The 19,939-nt window shown below is 41.0% G+C and overlaps 1 protein-coding gene across 1 annotated transcript in view; it reads left to right on the top strand.

Moving 5' to 3' along the window:
• Positions 1-19,939, top strand: part of ZMIZ1 (zinc finger MIZ-type containing 1) — a 222,854-nt gene that overhangs the window by 177,540 nt on the left and 25,375 nt on the right. Inside the window, 7 exon segments of the mRNA XM_065407792.1 lie at positions 8,908-9,022; positions 10,843-11,060; positions 12,722-12,920; positions 13,944-14,216; positions 18,323-18,505; positions 19,362-19,392; positions 19,395-19,435. Coding sequence (XP_065263864.1) covers positions 8,908-9,022; positions 10,843-11,060; positions 12,722-12,920; positions 13,944-14,216; positions 18,323-18,505; positions 19,362-19,392; positions 19,395-19,435 — 1,060 coding nt within the window.

Genomic DNA, 19,939 nt, shown 5'->3' with positions numbered 1-19,939 from the left:
AATTCATGCTAAGGGCCACTAAGAATGACCATAATACAAATGACAATATTAAGTAAATATTGACTCTTATTTTAGGAAGAGCTGCAGAATTCACTATAGCTTCAATAGTCAAAGTATTGTAGCCACCCCAAACTTACGCTAATACAAATCTTTACACCATGACACCATCATGCTTGGGTTCTTTTATTTCATTCTCTATCATATATATAAACACGTAAAACCAGTTTTTAGAGGATATTACATAAATGGAGATATTATTTGTTGTCCTTACAGTGACTCCTTAGATGTCCCTTTGGCTTGGACCACTTAGGCTACACCCTAAATCATTAATAAAAATGAATTAATCAAATGTATGTGGTCCTTATGCCCATTCCCATGCCATTGCTTGCATTCTGGTCCCTGTCTTGCATATATCCAGGGTCTGGCCAGCCCCGTACAGAAAGGCATCTGATTACAACTCACAGCATTCATAGCGGCAAGCTTCAAATGTATCGGTATTCAAAATTAAGACTATATGTGCTTATATGTAAATATGTATTTGTGTGTTTCTGTACGGTATGCAATGTTTTTTAAAATCCACATAAAAGATAGCCTAAAAGGACATGTGATAACTTCACTACATGTAACTTTTGATAAAATGTAGTTAATAATAATGCTTTTTTTTTTTTTTTTTTTTTAAGTAGACTCTAAACCAAAAAAGCTCCAAATTGGGACACTCCATCCGTGGGGGTGTTGAAGGGCCTACATCTACACTGCACACAACTGGCAGTGGCATAGCATATGTGTAGCCAGACACTGCAGTGGAAAGCAGGCTGTGTCCACACTCTGGTGTGTAGCTACATGTGTCAGTGAAAGTCTCTGGCAATAAAGGAAAGCTTCAGCAGCTCCCCGCAGCTGGAGCCTTTCATTGTGGGAAGGAAAGGCTGTGGCGGAGCCTCTTCCTGCAGAATGGAAAGGCTCCAGGGCAAGGAGCTGCCTAAGCCTTTCTCCATTGCCTTCCCCCGACCAGATCCTTTCCCCACTATGGGGAGTCTTTCCTTATAGCAGGGAAAGGATCCAGAAGCAGGGAGACAGGAGGACACCACACTGCTGCAGAGGAGACAGAAAGACATGGCTTGGGCGAGTGTAGAGCATGTATGATATGTGCTTGCATACATACCCACACCCTTCAGGTGTGTCTTTCCTTGCCTCAGCCATGCCCCATCAGCTACAAATACAGATTATACAGCTACAGTGCTGTTTATACCTGTGCTAGGGGGACTCTGTAGGTATGTACTCTACATTCTGCTGAATGAACAGTGCACTGTATACATACATACATGCATGTGTGTGTTACAGCTACTCGGGAGTTCGTTTTTGTTCCTGTGAATAATTTCAATAAAGTGGAAAATGTCAAAAGTTTTCTTCAGAAGTTTTGGGGGGTTGTTGAAAAACTGAAACCTGAGAATGTTTTGGTTTTGATTGCCAAAAGCAGAAGCATTTTGATTTTCAAGTTTGGGGGTCCCCAAAATTTTCTCACAATCAGCTATTTCCCATGGGAACTTCTGTGTTGACCACTACAAAAGCCATTCTTCGTCCAAAAATAATTTCTGAATAAAAATTTTGACTTGCTTCAGTATATATTGAAAAGGTTACCAGGAACATCCAGTTTCAGAGCTGTGGTGAGATACAACCTGAGTTCCTTTCTGAAGCCTTCTACTGTTATCAAAACTAAGGTATTAATGGAGTTGTGTCCATTTTTGTAATTTCATTTTTATTGAAGACAGTTCTATGCATGTAGACAAAAGGAATGAAGCAGAGAAGCCTAGTGACACTAACATTCACACTATGCGGTGAGCACACTGAAAAATCTAAAGAAGGTTGGAATTCTGTGTGTGTGTGTGTGTGTGTGTTTAGTAATATAGCATATCTTCTACAATAAGAAACTATTGAAATAAGTTGACACTAAGTTTACAATGGTGACCTGACTAAGAGGGCTCACTGATGGCAATGTGTCATTAGTTAACTTGTATAGCAGTTATAGAGAATCTCACATAAACATTAAATAAAATAAAGTAGAAACTCATAAAGCTATTAAATTTATAGACATATAATAAGAAATCCTTTGATTGGTACAAGAGAGGCTTGAGGGTTTATTTCCTTTTCTCACTCTGGGCTTCTTGTATTTATCCATTGTAGGTGTAATGGGTTTTGTTTTGTTTTGTTTTGTTTTGTTTTCTGGGTTTTTTGGGGGGGAGGATATTTATTATTATTAATAATAAATATTTAATTTGTATTACAGTAAAAGCACCCAGAGGCCATAACCAAGGTTGAGATCCTATTGTGCTAAGGACTATACATACACATAGTAAGAGGCAGATTCTGTTCCAAGGAGCTATAATCTAACTATAAGACAGCGGAAAGGCAGAAGAAAAGCACAGAGAGGCAAAGTGACATGCCCAAGGTCAATCAAACAACAAATCCAGGAATAGCATCTAAATCTGTTGAGTCCCAGTCCAGCATGCTAGCTACTAGACCACACTGCTTTCATTTAAATGATTGTGAAAAGGAGCCAAGAAAGTTGGTCTAGTTTTGAACTCTGGAATTTCACTCCCTGCAACCAAGTGTTTCTGTAGGTGTCCATAGGTGACTAACAGACAAGGAAATGGGAGAAATGACAGTGAGTGTTGTGATGGCCGTTGTCTATCCACATCACTGTCATTCCAAGGATCACTGGTGCAGGTAGTATATTTAAAGGACTGTTTTTATGTATTAGCAGTTTTGCAGATACTGTAGTTAAGCCAAGGAGAGCACCTACGCCTCAAATGACAGAGATTCAACCAAAACTGGAGAGCAGACGTGGGAAAAAACAATGGAAATAAATTGCTGGGAGCCTAATTGCTTGAAATAGCTGGGTTTATGCATAACCGTAGCCTAACTTTGAAGTGAAAGTGGTGAAATTTTTTCAGGAAATCTAATATCTAGTGCTATAAAGTACATGTGGGTTGTGTCTCCATCAGCCTTTAGGGCTTTGTTGGGAAACCCAGAGCCATAAAACAGGAAAAAGGTAACAAGAGAAGTATGTTCAACACAGCATATGCATGGACTGGAAACATTTTAAAGGTTAGCTAGTCTGTCCTTTCCCCTTCCTTCACTTTAACTTTGCTGTGAGATTTGTATTACGTCTGTATATCAGTAGTTGTCCTTTATGCTAATACAAATACATCACCAAAAATCTTTCATACATCTTCATTATTATTCTTTGTTAGATTACCTTTTACAAATCCTTGACCATGTAAATCATATGTTTATTACCTCATGAACAAAGCTGCCCATTTACATACTATAGCTAATGTATTTGCTATGTTTAAACTGACTGTTTTTATTAAGATAAATAGTTTATAAACATAAAGGTAAGTAATTGTCTAAACAAACCTAACCCTCTCCGTGCACAAAAAGCAATGTGAATCGCTCCTCTCTCAGTGAGTGGAGGTGTGTAAATGGAGTGTCCAATACACACACACACACTTGCATTAACAAGCGAACTAACAAATTAATGTCAGTTATGTAAACCTTTTTTAAAAATAAATCTTAGTTTACACATACACACAGTATTTCCAAATAAATGCCACAAATCATGTGTGAATCACTGCAAATCACTAGTTTCTATTCACTACGTAAACCTCATTTTTCATGCAGTGACTTCTCATAGCGAATTTAGCTAACAATCCATGTCCGACATGATGACTGGTGTGGTTGAGAGTAATAATTTGTTAGTGATCGGTGAAGATTTAACACTAATTTTGGTGAAGGGAGCCCAGTAGAAGGAGAAGCGGGTAAATTTGGCTTTGATAAAAGAAATGCAGAAGGAAAGAAGTGAATTGAGTGGTGTTTGTTTAATGGGTTTTCAGTGGTGACTACATGGATTGAAAAAAGAGAATCCTGCCTGGTAACATACTACAGTGGAAAAAGTAAAGACTGTGTCGACTGTACTTTGATAAGAAGAGAACATATGAAAATGGTGAAAGATATAAAATAAATATGTAGCAGAACAACATACAGTATTAATAGCTGGAATCTGACAGCAACCTGAGGAAAGAAGATGAAATTGAGAAAGAAATTGCATTGGCGATTATGCAAGGGAGGGGAGAAAGGAAAAGTTTTGCCAAAAAGTCAGTGAAGGCTTTCATGCCAATGGCAATGAAGTAAGTGGGGGGAGAACTGAGGAATTTTGAAGATTTTTTCATGGAGATAATACGTGGCAGAATGAGTAGAAAGATGGGGTGCTTTCGGAGAACAAGTTGGTGATAGAATGTGATGTACCAGAGGAGTTAAAAAGAAGAAAAGTATTATTCAAAGAGTTTGAGGAAGCAGGTTTTGATAATGAAACAATCAAAAATTCAAACAGGAAAAAAAGGAAGTTGCTAACGCAAGATTGGAGGCTGAAGAGGAATTTGTACAGAAAGCTGGAGGAAGATGATGGCAGGAAGTTGATTTTTGGGTTGGCAAAAAAGAAACAATGAAGCACAAGAGATGAAGAAATCAGTGACTAAGTCTAAAGAGGTAGTAGAGGTATGGAAAAGATATTTTCAAAGGTTGTTAAATGAGAAGAAAGATTTGCGAGCGCAAACACCGTCAACAATTATGGGGATGTTTCAAAAGATATCAATCTCTGTACATGAAGTAGAAGCAGCACTGAATAAGATGAAGAATGGTAAAGCAGATGTGAAGATGACATAATTGTTGATATGATCAAGGTAGTTGGAAGTACCAGAGTAAAGAGGTTTCATAGATTACTGTGTGTTTACTGGGATCAAATAAGGATACCAGACTGGAGATCAGGATTGATCGTGCCTCTTTAGAAGAGTAAGGGTGATGCAAATGATCCCAATGCCTATTGGGGCATCACTTTGTTAAGTCAACCCTCAAATTCCTTGAGAGAGTTTTGCAGGCAAGTTTGAGGGTAAGGTGGAGGAAATGTAAGAGAGGAGCAACATGTTTTTAGGAAGGGAAGGACATTTGCAATGAGACAGAAGTTTGAAAGAATGATAAATGGAGGGTGTAATTGCTGTGTTGCATTTATTGATCTTGAGAAAGCCTATGAGTTGGTTCTGCAGGAATTGGTATTTGGAGTATTGAGATGGATGGCAGCGGGACTTCAAGAATAAGGAGTTGTATTGAGGGTCAGGAAATATGGTGATAGCACTTGGAATTTTGAAGCATTTTGAGGTGATGATGGGATTGAGACATGGCAGTGTGCTGAGTCCACTTCACTTCATCCTAGTTATGGAGACAACTAGTAGGAGAATCGAGCCTGTGAAGAGACAGAGAAAACTAATGCATGTTGACAAGCTAGCCCTTTTTGCTGATGGCAAAGAGGAACTGATAAATTGGTATCAGAGTGGGCATCTGAGTTTGAAGATCATACTCTGAAGGTAAAACACAAAGAAAACTGAAGAAGAGCTATTGATGGAAGTTTCAGGAGAGAAGCTGAATCATAAGAAAGAATTAGTGTACTTGGGAAGTGCACTTTGTGCCATCAGAGGGAGATCTGGAGAATTGAAAATAAGAACCCAGTGTGCATGGGTGGCAGTGAAAAAGGTGGCAGGAGTACTGCAGGACTGGCAATTAAGTAACAAACTGAAAGAAAAGATATATGCTGCATGTTTTTGTCCCTGCCTGCTCTATGGTTTGGAAACAGTGGGCCTTATGGAGTTGGAAGAAAAGAAGATATAGGTAGTAGAAAATAATATACTGAGGAGAATAGCAGGCAAGTTGAGGGTAGAGCATGTGCCTGGGAGAAATTAGGGGATAAATGAACTTGGGACTCTACGTGAAAGGCCGGGAGTGCACATCTGAGGTAGGCTGGGTGTGATAAGATTGGGAGAAGAACGACCAGCAAAGAAAACATAGGAAGAAGAGGACAGCAAGATAGGACATGGAAGACCAAAGGTTCGATGAAAAGACTGTTGAGAGAAAAGGACTGGAACTCCAAGACCTATGAACCTGCGCCATGGGCAGCATGGTGAAGAATCATGGGCACCTGCAACCCTGTGTCAACCTGGAAGAGGAGTCGAGAAGAAAAGTGAATCCAGGTCTGATATGGAAATCTGAAACCAACTCATGGTGTTAGTTTGTCTGTTTTGTTCTTTGAATGCCACTATTTTAAAAAAAGTTATTTAAACGTAAAGCCTCACTTACCTCTTTGACATCAGTGTTGACTGACCATTGGCTTCAATATGCGTTAGCAGCTAGGAAATCTTTTTTTATATCTTTCTTCTTTGCACTGTGGTGAATGGTTGCAGCATCGCTACATCATAGCCTGAGAAGTAATCGCCTTCCTTTTCATTTGATGGCTTCCTCTCAGGGCCGGCGCTTCCACTAGGCGACCCTAGGCAGTCGCCTAGGGCGGCAGGATTTGGGGGGCGGCATTTTGCTGTCCTCGGCGGCAATTTGGCGGCGGGGGTCCTTCCGCTCCGCTTCTTCATTCGCTCTGGGACCCACCGCCGAAGCGCCCCGAAGATGCGGAGCGGAAGGACCCCCGCCGCCAAATGTTCTGAGGAGGAGCGCTGCTGCCTAGGGCGGCAAAAACCCTGGCACCTCTGCTGCTTCCTCTGCTGCTTGGCCCGCCTCTGCTGACCCCTAGCATGTGGGGGTTCATTAACATTATTTTAAATTAGCCAATATTCTTTTACTGGACTCCAGCTGACTCACTGCCCTCCAGGGTGTAATGAAGAGACTTAATTACCCTTGTGCTGTTCAACAAGAACAATGTTGTGGGAGGATTTCTCTTCAAATGTTAGAATGTACCATAAATGACTACAGAAGGCCAGTGTAGACACCCACCAAAAGGAGTAAGGAAAGAAATAAAAGTGGCAAACATCACATGGGTAGAGGGGAAAAGGTGGAAAGCATTAAAGCAGAAGTCCAATCAGCCCCTAATTCCAGACCCTGAGGATCTCCCATCCCTGGCTGTATATGCTTTTTTGCAATGTTGATGGAGGGATGTTGCTGCTGCATGTATTAGAAATATTGCATCATGCTGAAACATTGTGCATTGAAAAACATTGTGATGTGCTGTATAAGACAGAAAATGGGGGGAGGGATAGCTCAGTGGTTTGAGCATTGGACTGCTAAACCCAGGGTTGTGAGTTCAATCCTTGAGGGGGCCACTTAGGGATCTGGGGCAAAATCAGTACTTGGTTCTGCTAGTGAAGGCAGGGGGCTGGACTTGATGACCTTTTGGGGTCCTATCCAGTTCTAGGAGATAGGATATCCCCATATATTATTATATTAAATAATTTATTATTATTAAAATGTAGATTTTGGTGGACTTCCTGTCTGGTCAGGAGAAAGTTTTTTTAAAAAATTGGATAATCACAGTTTTAAAGATTTTTCCCCCCTTTTTAAAATGTATGTTAATTACTTAATTTTAATTTATATTATTAATGTTACTATTACTAGATTGTAGTCTCTTTGGGGACAAGGAGCATGCATGTACAGTACTTAACACAAGGGCATCCCAGACCCCATAATATTCACACCAAGTTTTGAAAAGAAAAATATTTATGTCTTTTGATCCTTCAAGTACATACCTATTTAACTCAGTTTTACGCTCAAATAGTCCTGAGGCATAGGGGGAATGGAAAGATCGTCCAGTGGTCAGAGTGATAGCTGGATACCCATGTTCAATTCCCCGCTCAGCACAGACCCCCGCATGACACTTCTGTGTCTCAGCTGGAAAATGATAACAGTACTTCCCTGCCTTGCAGGATAAAGATTGTGGGGCACTCAGATTCTATGATAATGGGAGTTGTATGAGTTTCTTAGATAGCTAGATAAGCATTTGCAGGGTCAGAGTTATAATTTGTAATTTAGTTTTAAAATGAATTCATGGCCTACACCGCTTGTCAGTATCTCTTTAAAATAAAAGGACTATATATGTGTTCCTTAAATAGTTTGTATATACCTGGAAAAAGTCATAAACGTAAAATCAACTTTAAAAAGTAATGAATAATAACACATGATAGGATATGTTTTAATATGTTTTAAAAATATTGTATTTATACCTCTGGTTATTTAACTGAGGTTTGACATATCCAGTAATTATATTGTATATACACAGTGTTTTAGTTCAAAATATATACATATACATATTCTTTCTCTGTATTATATGCACCAAGACTTGTATGTGACAGGCTTCTTGCTTATATCTGTTGGATTTAGTTTATGGAAAAACCAATGCTCTCCACCACATAGTTATCTGAAAGGATGCATTTTTAGTTTCAGCAGTTGATTTTCTAGAATACTGATTAGCTAATACTTTTTGGCATACAGCTCATCCATCGTGCAGTAGGACTCCATCTGGATTTTAATTCACTTTTTGAAAATTATTGTTGGACTGCTGTTCCTTTAAAGGCTCTTCTGGCCATGCTGGTACCAACTGCAGACAGTGGGGCTGCAGTCTAGTCTCAAAACCTAATTGAATTGGAATGAGACAGCTGAAGCAATGATTGTTGAAGAGCTTGAGATGGATGACTTTTGCAAAATGAATGCATCCAAACATCCAGCTAGCTTAATGTTCTTATTGTTGAAAGCTGTGGCCGAGACTTTATTTTTACTTCCGCAAGCGGCAGAGTTTTAGGGGTGAACTCTTCATTTCATCCATCACCACATGGGTTTATGTGCAATGAATTAACTTAATTTCCCTTCTGCTTTGATGCTGTGGTGATGGCTCTTCTTGTAACCAAACAGAAACTTCCCACTTCTTAAACATACTAAGATACTTATAAAGCTGATGAGTTGGAGAGGAGTTAAGATTGCTCCATCTGCCTTTGTCAGTTAAGAGATCAATCCCTCTTCCCCAACCATCATTCATTTAATGTTCCATGTTCCAAACCATGACTCTGGTGTGTTTGTGTTTTACAGTGATGGGTCTTTCCCCTATGACTCTGTTCCTTGGCAGCAAAACACCAACCAACCACCAGGTTCTTTATCAGTGGTCACTACAGTATGGGGTGTGACTAATACCTCCCAAAGCCAGGTAAGCTTCATTTTATGCTAGCTACCCTGAGCTATGCACTTTGGTTAAATGTTTGTCAGTAAAATGAAAAAAAATAGAGAAAAGAAGGGAAAGGACTGTTATAAAACTGTATTTTTTCCCACTTATTTTCTTCTTCTGGCAGCACAATGGCTACATATTAGGGTTTGACGTATTTTGAGCTGGTAACACATTTAACTGCGTGGGTGGAAGTGTCAGATTATATTGGTGGCAGTTGCAAGCATCACTTGCTTTCTGTACAGGAGAGGGGTGATTATCAGACCTAACATGTTTATTATAGCATTTTTCTTGAGTCCTTAATGGAAAACTTTTCTCATTTAGCCTGGTGCAATGTTCTGAAGCGTTGGGACAGAGGCAAGAGCTAAGTGGTTAGTGCCAGAGTATAACTGTCCAGAAAATGGAAATCCGTTCCCGTGAAAAATTTTGTATTTTTGAACAAAATGTCATCTCATATTAGGATGAAAAGTCCAAAATACGAAACTTTTCACAGGAAGGGACTTCCACAAAATTTTGTTTCAGGAGAACTGAAATGGAATTTTTTAGCTTGCAGGCTGCCAGCCTGGACAGTTCTTGTCAATTTCACTTTTTCCCTGCAGGCAGAAAGTGAAATTGACCAGAACCTTCCAAACAAAATGCCAGAGGCCATGCACCTGGCTTTCCACCTCTCCCCCAGCATAGCTATATCTGTCTGGCTGCCTGACTGGAATGTTCTTGTCCATTTTGCTTTCTCTTGAGCTGGGGAGCTATTTCAATTTTTTTCAGTGGAAAATTGACATTTTTCAGGGAAATTTACATTTTGCCACAGAAAATTTCAGTTTTGTGAAAACTCCATTTTCCATTGGTAAATCATTCAGCTGGCAAATTCCCAACCAGTTCTCTATGTCAAGGACTCAAATCTCCATCCAGCTGATGTTGAAGCCAGTAGAAAGACTTCCCTTTACTTGAAAAGGAGCTGGATCCAGGACCACCCACTGTATGTGACATTAGTCAAGTCACTGAACCACTTTATGCCTTAAGCTATGTCCACCGTATGGGCTAGGGGTGTGATTCCCCATCTCCTGTGAGCATCTTGTGTTAGTCTCATCGAGCTAGCACGAGTGTAAATAGTACTGTAGCCACAGTAGCACAGGCAGCAGCACAGTAGCACAGGCTGATCCGTACCGAGTGGAAACCTGCCTGAAACCAGTGCATATGTACTAGACACGGCTCAGCTGTGCCTCCACTGCAGCTATGCTGCTATTTGTACTTGTGATAGCTCGAAGAGACTTAACACAAGTACACGTTACATGGGCAGGGGAATCACACCATAGCTCATAGTGTAGACGTAGCTTTGGTTTGGTCATCGGTAAAATGGAGATACTTCTTTATAGTAGTGTTGTGAGGCTTAATTAATATTTGTATGTCATTTTGAGGTCCTGCATCAAAGACATTATGTTGGGGCAAAATATATTTTTTTTAAATCAAATTGTCATCTTGGAGACCAACAAATTGTCAAATAACACAGTTGTTTCTTGCTTCTTCACTTAATCAGATGGATTCTCCACAGGATAAAAAAAAAAAATGTGATGTCTGCTGTTCCTTATTGTAACTTTTCAGAAGCTTCAGTGAGGGACTAATCTTATGGTAGGGATCAGAAAATGGCAAGGGAGAGCTCATAAGAAATTAACATACCTAGGTACATATAGCACAATGAACCCTGGACTCATTTGAGTACAGAGTATATAGGTTAGTTGATTGTACTTTAATGTCTGTAGCAAACTCTCTAAGGGCTTTCTCCTTATTTTGAATATTTCTCCTCATAGGTGCTGGGAAACCCAATGGCAAATGCCAATAACCCTATGAACCCAGCAGGAAACCCCATGGCTTCTGGGATGACTACCAGCAATCCTGGCATTAATTCCCCTCAGTTTGCTGGGCAGCAGCAGCAGTTTTCAGCCAAGGCAGGCTCCGCTCAACCTTATATGCAGCAGGGCATGTACGGGAGACCCAACTATCCCGGAAGTGGAGGCTTTGGCGGGAGGTAAGACGAGTCTGTATGGGATGGAAATTGGATGTGAATAGTTCAGGGTGTTCTAGCTTTGCATAGCAATCTACTGGATATGCCATAGGTTCCCTTTGGTTAAAGGGTAAGTCTGCACACCAGCTGGATGGTGTGATTCCCAGCTTGGGTAGACGTACATGGGCTAGTTCTGCTTAAGCTAGTGTAATAAAAATAGCAGCATGGCTGCAGCTGCTCTGGCAAGCCACCCAACTTCCTGGGTATATACTCAGGCCACTGCAGCCACGCTGCTATTAGCTTGAGCAGGGCTAGCACATGTTTACTTGCGCTGGTAAGCACACCTCCCAGCTGCTGCTTAGAAATACCCCAAGTCTTGGTGGTTATTTCATCAGGCCTAGCTAAATTGCATACTGGATCCATTGCTTGAAAAATTGGCTACCCAAAGAGCAGGAAATTCATCACTATACCTGGAAATTAGGTCAATCAATTACCCCTGACAAACACCAAAAATAAAGTTTTAATTACCACAAATCCAAGACACAAACCAAGGTCCTAGGAATGATTAACATTCAGTAGGGCTACTATGTGAGAAGTATTGATGGTACAACTTCCATCAGTCTGTACAAAGAAATGAGCTCGAATATTAGTAAGGCTACAGTCCTGCAAAGCTAATAACAGAAGGTTTGCACCACTACAGGAATTTATAAAGCACTTCATATGCATGAGGGACAGGGCTTTGGTCTTAAATTTTAAGTTATGTATTTATTTTTGTGGGGTATGTGTAGTTCTTGTGAAATGTGCCAAATTAATAGCCCAGGTTATCTACAAAACACAGGCATGGGCAGTTAAAAAGTAAACACAGGCAGTAAGCATGTAAGCTTCCCATGCTCCTAGTGCTTTTCCTGAATGCACTTCTATGGTGATAGTGTAGCTCTGTCTCCGGTCCTAATCAATCCCTGGGTTCCTTTGTTGTTACTGCTGAAAAGGGTACCAGCATGGTACAGTGGAACAGCACTATCCTGGAAATTGGGAGACCTTTAAAGATTACAGGTGTGGAGTACTTTAGATTATTTATTCATTTATTTATTTTGTGGTAGTTTTGTGATTAGTACATGAAGTGTGCAGGTGCAGGCACAGCCAACTTGCTTCACGCAGAACTCTGAAGAGGCACCAAATGACAGCTGTCAGTCACTGTCGATCACAAATAGCCCCTGTCGGCCTCTTCGCTGAGACCTCAGTGGGGACAGATTTATGTTTCTACTCCTGGAAAAGCTGATACATTCCACTGTTGAGGCACATAGATGGCTCATTGTGGAGGAAGCTCACAACGGATGCTACTGTCCATGCCTCCCCTAAATTGTAGATAATCAGTGCACACGTTCATTTACAGCCTCTGAGTCCAGCAGCTTGGTAGAACAGAGTATTAAAAATTAGTTAGAAACTCCTGAAGTCTGGAGTTTCTAACTCTATTGAAAAGTGCCGACGTTATCTGCACTCTATGCCAGAGCAGCTCTTGTATCCTGATTTACATCCCTGCTTCTCTCTTCCTGTCAGAGTGCTTGTTTCAGTAGAAACTTATACATGCTTTTGGAACTGTTCCAAATGACATCAGACTGAGGCCCCAAATCTAGGCCCAAAACAGTAGGCCCATTTTAATATTCCTTTCTTTCTTCACCTGGTAGTTACCCTGGTGGCCCAAATACTCCTGCGGGAATGGGGATCCCTCCACACACGAGGCCGCCTGCAGATTTCACTCAGCCGGCTGCAGCTGCCGCCGCAGCTGCAGTGGCAGCCGCAGCTGCCACAGCAACAGCTACAGCTACAGCCACTGTAGCAGCCCTTCAGGAAACCCAGAACAAGGACATGAACCAGTACGGACCGGTAAGAAAGTAGATCTTGCAAACGCGTATCCTTCTGACTTCTGCCTTTAGAGAGAAGTGAGTGCCCCTCTTTAGTATGTGAGCTATTCGGGTATCAGCTGTATTGTGTGTCTGTGTGCACAAGAGACGGAGACCAAGAGATCTCTTGTAGCATGTATAAGTATGTATACATTAATGACACAGAGTGGCCAATACATCATCTTTATGAATCCCTGTTATCTGCACTAGTAATGCATTTGTACTTCAAAGAGGTCATCACTTAGTTAAAAAAAATTGCATGCAAAGTTTTATACCCACTTCTAATGTAATGTATTAGTACTTCCCCTCCCCCAAACTTTAGCACACAGCTAAAGCTTTATTTTAGGGCCTTGCTGTTTCTCTAATTAATTATGTTGATCAACTCAGTTTAGTTTTTCTAAATACAGTAAAAAAACCCACCTTTTAAGGTATTATCTGTGAGAATAGCAATTTGAAGCACCCATTTTTGGTGACCCTAAGCTCAACACACAATTATTTCCTGTAATAACTATTAATGAAAAAGGAATGAGTGTTTGATCTGTGCTGCTGCTTTTCTCACCGCTTCCATTCCGTGTAGTGTTTCATAGGGGATAAGGGTGGGGCGCATGCAGAACCTCAGCTGGCGTAAATAAGCAAAGCTCCTTTGAAGTCAATAAAGGGATGCTGAATTACACCAGCTGAGGATCCTGGCCTATTACCTTGAGGAAGATGACGGATCATGTCAGTGGATTTTTATTTGCTCATATTAAAGCAGTTTTTCTCTTACTAAACTATTATTTTTGTCTCTTGTTGCTTTTAGAATTCCAGTTGAATTATTATTATGCAAAAAAAAAAAAAACCTCACAGAAGGTTACAGAACATAAAAAGAAAATGCGACATAATCCCAGCCCCTGCTAACAAACATGTTCAGCTCCCCACTCCCATTTTAAATGCATGTCGCATTTTATTCTTTTTTTTTCTTTTCTTTTCTTTTTTTCTTCCGTTGAAGGTTTGTTCCTCTTTCCAGATGGGTCCGACTCAGGCTTACAATAGCCAGTTCATGAATCAACCTGGCCCTCGCGGCCCTGCTTCTATGCCAGGCAGCATGAACCCAGCGAGCATGGGAGCCGGAATGACAGCTTCCAGCATGAGTGGGCCGCCTATGGGTATGAGCCAGCCGAGGCCCCCTGGGATAAGCCCCTTCAGCAGCCATGGGCAGAGGATGCCACAGCAAGCTTACCCAGGCCCACGCCCCCAGTCTTTGCCTATACAGGGCATGAAGAGACCGTACCCAGGAGAGGTGAGTATTCTCGCTCCCTTATTCCTTTTGTCTTACAAACGATACCAATTATGCTATGGATGAAATTCACCCTGTGGAGAAAACCTGTATAACACCCTGGTGAGTGTGTGAAGTAGGTCACCTCTGTGATTAGTCCACAAATAGTAGCCCTGCCTATGGAGCTTCAGCTCAAGCTGTAGCTGCTTGTGCTTTTTAGCTCTGGAGGTCCCCAGAGTTCAGTCCCTGGTGTGTCAGCCAAGATGGCCACCACCAAGCCCACACAGCCCTGTGAAGTTCTTGAGCCCTCAGAACATCACTTTGAAGCCCTCATAATAGAGCTTAAGTTCATAGGTCTTATACAGACTCTCTGCGCAGAGATGAATTTCAACCTGAATGCTTAAAATAAATTTGTCATGGGCAGAGCATAAGCTTTATTTACTCTGGATTTTTTATTGTTTTAAAGAAATATGGGGCAGTACCTCACATAAACACCAAAAGCGTGTAAAACTTTAAAAAATCCCATTGCTTTCCAAACCTCCTGTGGCTTGATTTTCATAGGTGCTCAAACTCAAAACTCCTGTTGAGCTCAGCATCCCTGAAAATTCCCACGGTGTCATTTAGGTAATTTTCTTTTGGTCTGGGGTGAAGATTATCTGAGTTCTTTTCCTGTCTGCCTGTCTATATTTATTTGTGTCTCCAGGTTTTTATAAGATTAGCATAGGATGTGAGCATTTCCCAAGACGTAGTAATCAAAATCACACAGCCTTTGGCTTGCTGTATGATTTCAGGGAAGTTCTATTGAAATCAATGGGAGTTAGGCACCGAGATGCTTTTGAAAATCCCACTAGTCACCCATCTTCATCTTTAGGGGCCTATATACCTTTATAAATCTAGCCCTTAGTCTATAACTTTAGATAGAATCATAACATATACTAAATTGATGCTATGCTTTTAGTCGGTAGAGTTTACACTAGCATTTTATTGGCCAAAATATAATAGTGGCAATGTAAGTTTACAGAAAATATACACTGATATCCAACATTTAACAAATATTTATTGAGTTTCTTGCAGTTTTTCTAAATGCAACGTTTCCTGGTCAGTAAATGAATTCTATTGTTGTTGTTACCTTATACATCAAAAATGACTTACTGCTGCAGGAGTTGCTTATCTAACAAGGCTTTTCTACTCTGTAAATGCTATCACTCCTTTCCAGTTGAGCTAACAATGCATAGTGTGTGACTTCTTCAGATGATTATTTTCATCGTTATATTTCATATTTCACACCTTTGTTGAAGATTGGGAATCCCTCCTCACTGTTCCAGTAGCATGTTTTTCGTCACAAGTGAATACAAGAATGTTCTCAAGTAATACGCATTTTATAGTGCTATAAAATCATAAGCTTGTTGTCAGGGTGCTGTGTAAGTTTAGTAGATGCTATTTATTTATTGATTTATGAAAATTTCATAAAGGGGATAGTTGTTATAAATTAGCTTGCTCCAGAATTATTTTGTTTTTGTTGTAAGGAATCAATATTCATAAATAGATTTGCCATCAGAACGGTAATATTCTTGACCTCACCCTAAAGGTGCTGAGCAATAACCGTGCCCATTGACTTCCTGTTGGATCAATGCAGGGAAAATAGGAAGGAACTTAAGCCCAGGAGTTAGGGCACTAGCCTAGGATTTCAGAGGCCTGGGTTCAGTCATCTACTCTGCCACAGACTTCTTTTGTGACATTGGGCAAGTCACTTGCTTCAGCATTTCAGCCAGCCACCTATATGGATTCCGTCCGCACCCCCCAGTGTATTCTAGTTTTGGGGAAGTTTATTTCATCCATGATTACCACAGATGGGGATGGGACATTGGCCAGAAAGGGCCACGGTTCTGATGTGGTATGAAGCATTCTCTCTTTCTTGGGTGCTTGGCTGGCTGGTTTTTAATCACATGCTCAGAGGCTAACTGATACATGGGGTCAGGAAAGAATTTTCCCCCAGGTCATATTGGCAGTGATCTTGGAGGGCTTTAGCCTTTCTTTGCAACATAAGAACATTAGACCGGCCATATTGGGCCAGACCAATAGTCCATCTAGCCTTGTATCCTGTCTTCTGAGAGTGGACAATGCCAGATGTTTCAGAGGGAATGAACAGAACAGAGCAATTATCAAGTGATCCATCCCCTGTCATCTAGTCCCAGCACTTGGCAATCAGAGGTTTAGGGACACCCAGAGCATGGGGTTGCATCCCTGACCATCTTGGCTAATAGCCATTCATGGACCTATCCTCCATGAACTTATCTAGTTCTTTTTTTAACCCAGTTACAGTTCTGACCTTCACAACATCACCTGGTAACGAGTTCCACAGGTTGACTGTGCGTTGTGTGAAGAAGTGCTTCCTTTTGTTTGTTTTAAACCTGCTGCCTATTAATTTCATTGGGTGACACCCCACCCCCACCCCGCTTGCTCGTGTGCTATGTGAAGGGGTAAACAACACTTCCTTTTTTTTTTTTTTTTTGGTCCATATCATTCATAATTTTTTATTCCCCCCTTAGTCATCTCTTTTCCAAGTTGAGCAGTCCCAGTCTTTTTAATCTCTCCTCATATGGAAGCTGTTCCACACCCTTAATCATTTTTCTTTGCCCTTCTCTATACCTTTTCCATTTCTAATGCATCTTTTCTGAGGTGGGGTGTCCAGTACTGCATGCAATATTCAAGTTGTGGACCTACCCTGGATTTATAAAGTGGCATTATGATATCTTCTGTCTTATTATCTATCCCTTTCCTGATGGTTCCTAACATTCTGTTAGCTTTTATGACTCCTGCTGCACAGTGATCAGATGTTTTCAGGGAACTATCCACAATCTTTTTCTTGAGCAGCAATGGCTAATTTAGATACCAGCATTTTGTATATATAGTTGGGATTATGTTTTCCGATATGCATTACTTTGCATTAATCAGCATTGAATTTCATCAGCCATTTGTTGCCCAGTCACCCTTTGTAATTTTTCGCAGTCTACTTTGGACTTAACTATCCTGAGTAATTGTGTATGGGCTGCAAACTTTGCCACCTCACTGTTTACCCCTTTTTCCATATCATTTATGAGTATGTTGAACTGCACTCATCCCAGTACAGATCCCTGGGGGATTTCGTTATTTACCTCTCTCCATTCTGAAAACTGACTATTTATTCTTACCCTTTGTTTCCTGTCTTTTAACCAGTTACTGATCCATGAGAAGACCTCCCCTCTTATCCCATGACTGCTGAGTTTTCTTAAGAGCCTTTGATGAAGGACCTTGTCATAAGCTCTCTGAAAGTCCAAGTACACCATATCCACTGAATCACCCTTGTTCATATGTTTGTTGACCCCCCTCAAAGAATCCTAATAGCATGTGGGTGTGGGTCCTTGCAAGGATTATCTGGGTATATCTCACTTAATCCTTTCCCTGCCACTGAAGTGGCCTCAGGCACTGAGGCCTGCTCCTCAGTCCCTCCTATTTTCTTCCTGTGGCATATAATAGTCTATCTCCTGAGGAGTGTAATAATTTTGGTTTCATTTCGGTTGTTTGATTTAGTGTGTATGTTGTTGGGTGGTGTGTTGTACACAGGAGGTCAGACTAGATGATCTGGTCATCCCTTCTGGCCGTAAACTCTATGTCTCTGTGACTTAATATCCCTATGCCTCAGTTCCCCAACTGTAAAATATGGAGTTAATAGCCCTTTTTTGTCTCCCAGGGGTGTTGTGAACATTACACACGTGAGGTGGTAAGGCCCTCAGATACTGTGGTTATGGGACCATAAAAGTACTTTAGATAGATGGATGCAGGTGCTCAGCTCCTGAAAATCTGTCTTATTTATTTAAGTGCCTAAAATTGGGCATCCTGGAGTGGAGATTTTCAATGGCACAAATGGTTGGGTGCCCCAGACTGAACATTAATAAGATTTGAGCACCTTTGAATGTCCGTAATCCCCTGTCCCTCAGAGGCCCAACTCCAGGCACCTAGGTTTGAAAATGTTGGGCAAAGAGTTCATGAGACAGGGGACATCAGCCTGATTTTATTTTCATTTTAATTCTATAGTTCAAAGTTCCATTCAAAATTATCTCTTGTTTTGTTTCATCTCTGTTGTAAAATAGCCAAATTATGGAAACCAGCAGTATGGACCAAATAGCCAGTTTCCTACCCAGCCTGGTCAGTATCCAACTCCCAACCCTCCAAGACCTCTTACATCTCCCAATTACCCTGGACAGAGGATGCCTACCCAGCAAAACACGGGGCAGTACCCTCCTCCGACAGTCAACATGGGACAATATTACAAGGTGAGACCTTGGTTCATTGACTATCTCATCTGCTGCTGGTGAAAGTTCTTTCTTCCTTGTTAGTGGATAAAATGAGACGCCGGCAATACCATAGGATCCCCAGATAGGGCCTGATAGTACGCTATTAAAGGCAATGGAAGTTATGCCATTGCCTTTAATGAGTCAGAATCAAGCCCATAGTACAGTAAGCTATGCCACATCATAACTTGGGGGCACTTTAGCTAAATGGTGGGCCAAAGTAAAAGTGAATGCCAAACTGAGCCTGCCTTTGAGGTTTGACGTTTCTAGTTGTGGCAAAGCACAATGAGGGCACACACTGCACGGTTCTTGGATTAATTGAGAAAATTGCAGTAAAGCTGGTAGATCAGATCTGCTTTAAGATTAGAGTAGCCAAGTCATTTCTGCTGTTGGATTCTGAGCCAGAAGAATCTTAGGGCCATTCAGACGCATATGGTTCTGGAATGGGGTTGTTTTGTCATTATTTGCATGGGAGGTGGGTACTGTTTGAGATGACAGCACTATTGGAAAAGAATAAGGAATCATTTCCCACAGAACATCAGTCTTGCATGCAGTCAGGTCACTCATTGCCTGATGTGGGATGCCTAGAAACATTGCTTTTTCTAAAGCAATTTTGATTATACTGTGGCAGCTTCTGTCCCACATTGTCAAGATGAATGCTCCAAGGGGCTATATGCTCAGCCGGTGTAAATCAGTGTAGCTCCATTGCAGTGACTGAAGCTACAATGATTTATGCCAGCTGAAGATCAGTCACGAGTGTTTTAAAGGTGAAAGATTCTATATATTTTTTTTCCTGTTTATTTTTGTTAGGTTTTTAACATTTTGTTTTGTTTTATAGCCAGAGCAGTTTAAGGAACAAAATAGCCTTTTCTGGGAGTGACCCATGGCTATTTACAAGGGAATCTTAGTTTGGTTTGAGAAGAAAATCACAACAAAATTTGAAAGGGGAACCCTTGGTCTATCGAAATGCGTTGCATGTTGTTCATGGAAATATAGATTGATGTGGTGACAGGATGAATAGATGAGATGAGCTCATGGAGAAAGACAGTTCTCCCAGCTAAGGGGCAAGGCTCTGATTTGCAATATAGATGACCTGGTCTTTGGGAGTTTGAAGATTGTGGAGACTAAAGCCTTGATGAATTGAGAACTGTGAGGAAGTTTGGTCTCAGCGGAGACAGGGATGGGTATAGTCTGTAGTGCCTTTCAACCTGTGACTGCTCAGTGACCAAAGATAAAATGCTCTCAGCCAAAGATGAGGTGCTATAATATTTCTGCTACATCAAGAGGAGAGGAGAAGAGTAAGAAAATTAGGGCAAAAATAGGAGAGATCGAAGGCTGAAAGCTGGATAAAGAGGCAGGGAAGAATGAAAAAGTGGAGCATCTGCAGTTTCTGGGGCTTGCAACTTCTTGCCTCAA

Source organism: Emys orbicularis, chromosome 7, assembly GCF_028017835.1.
Source record: "Emys orbicularis isolate rEmyOrb1 chromosome 7, rEmyOrb1.hap1, whole genome shotgun sequence".
NCBI classification, from domain to species: domain Eukaryota; kingdom Metazoa; phylum Chordata; order Testudines; family Emydidae; genus Emys; species Emys orbicularis.
This window is presented reverse-complemented; position numbering and strand designations above follow the sequence as displayed.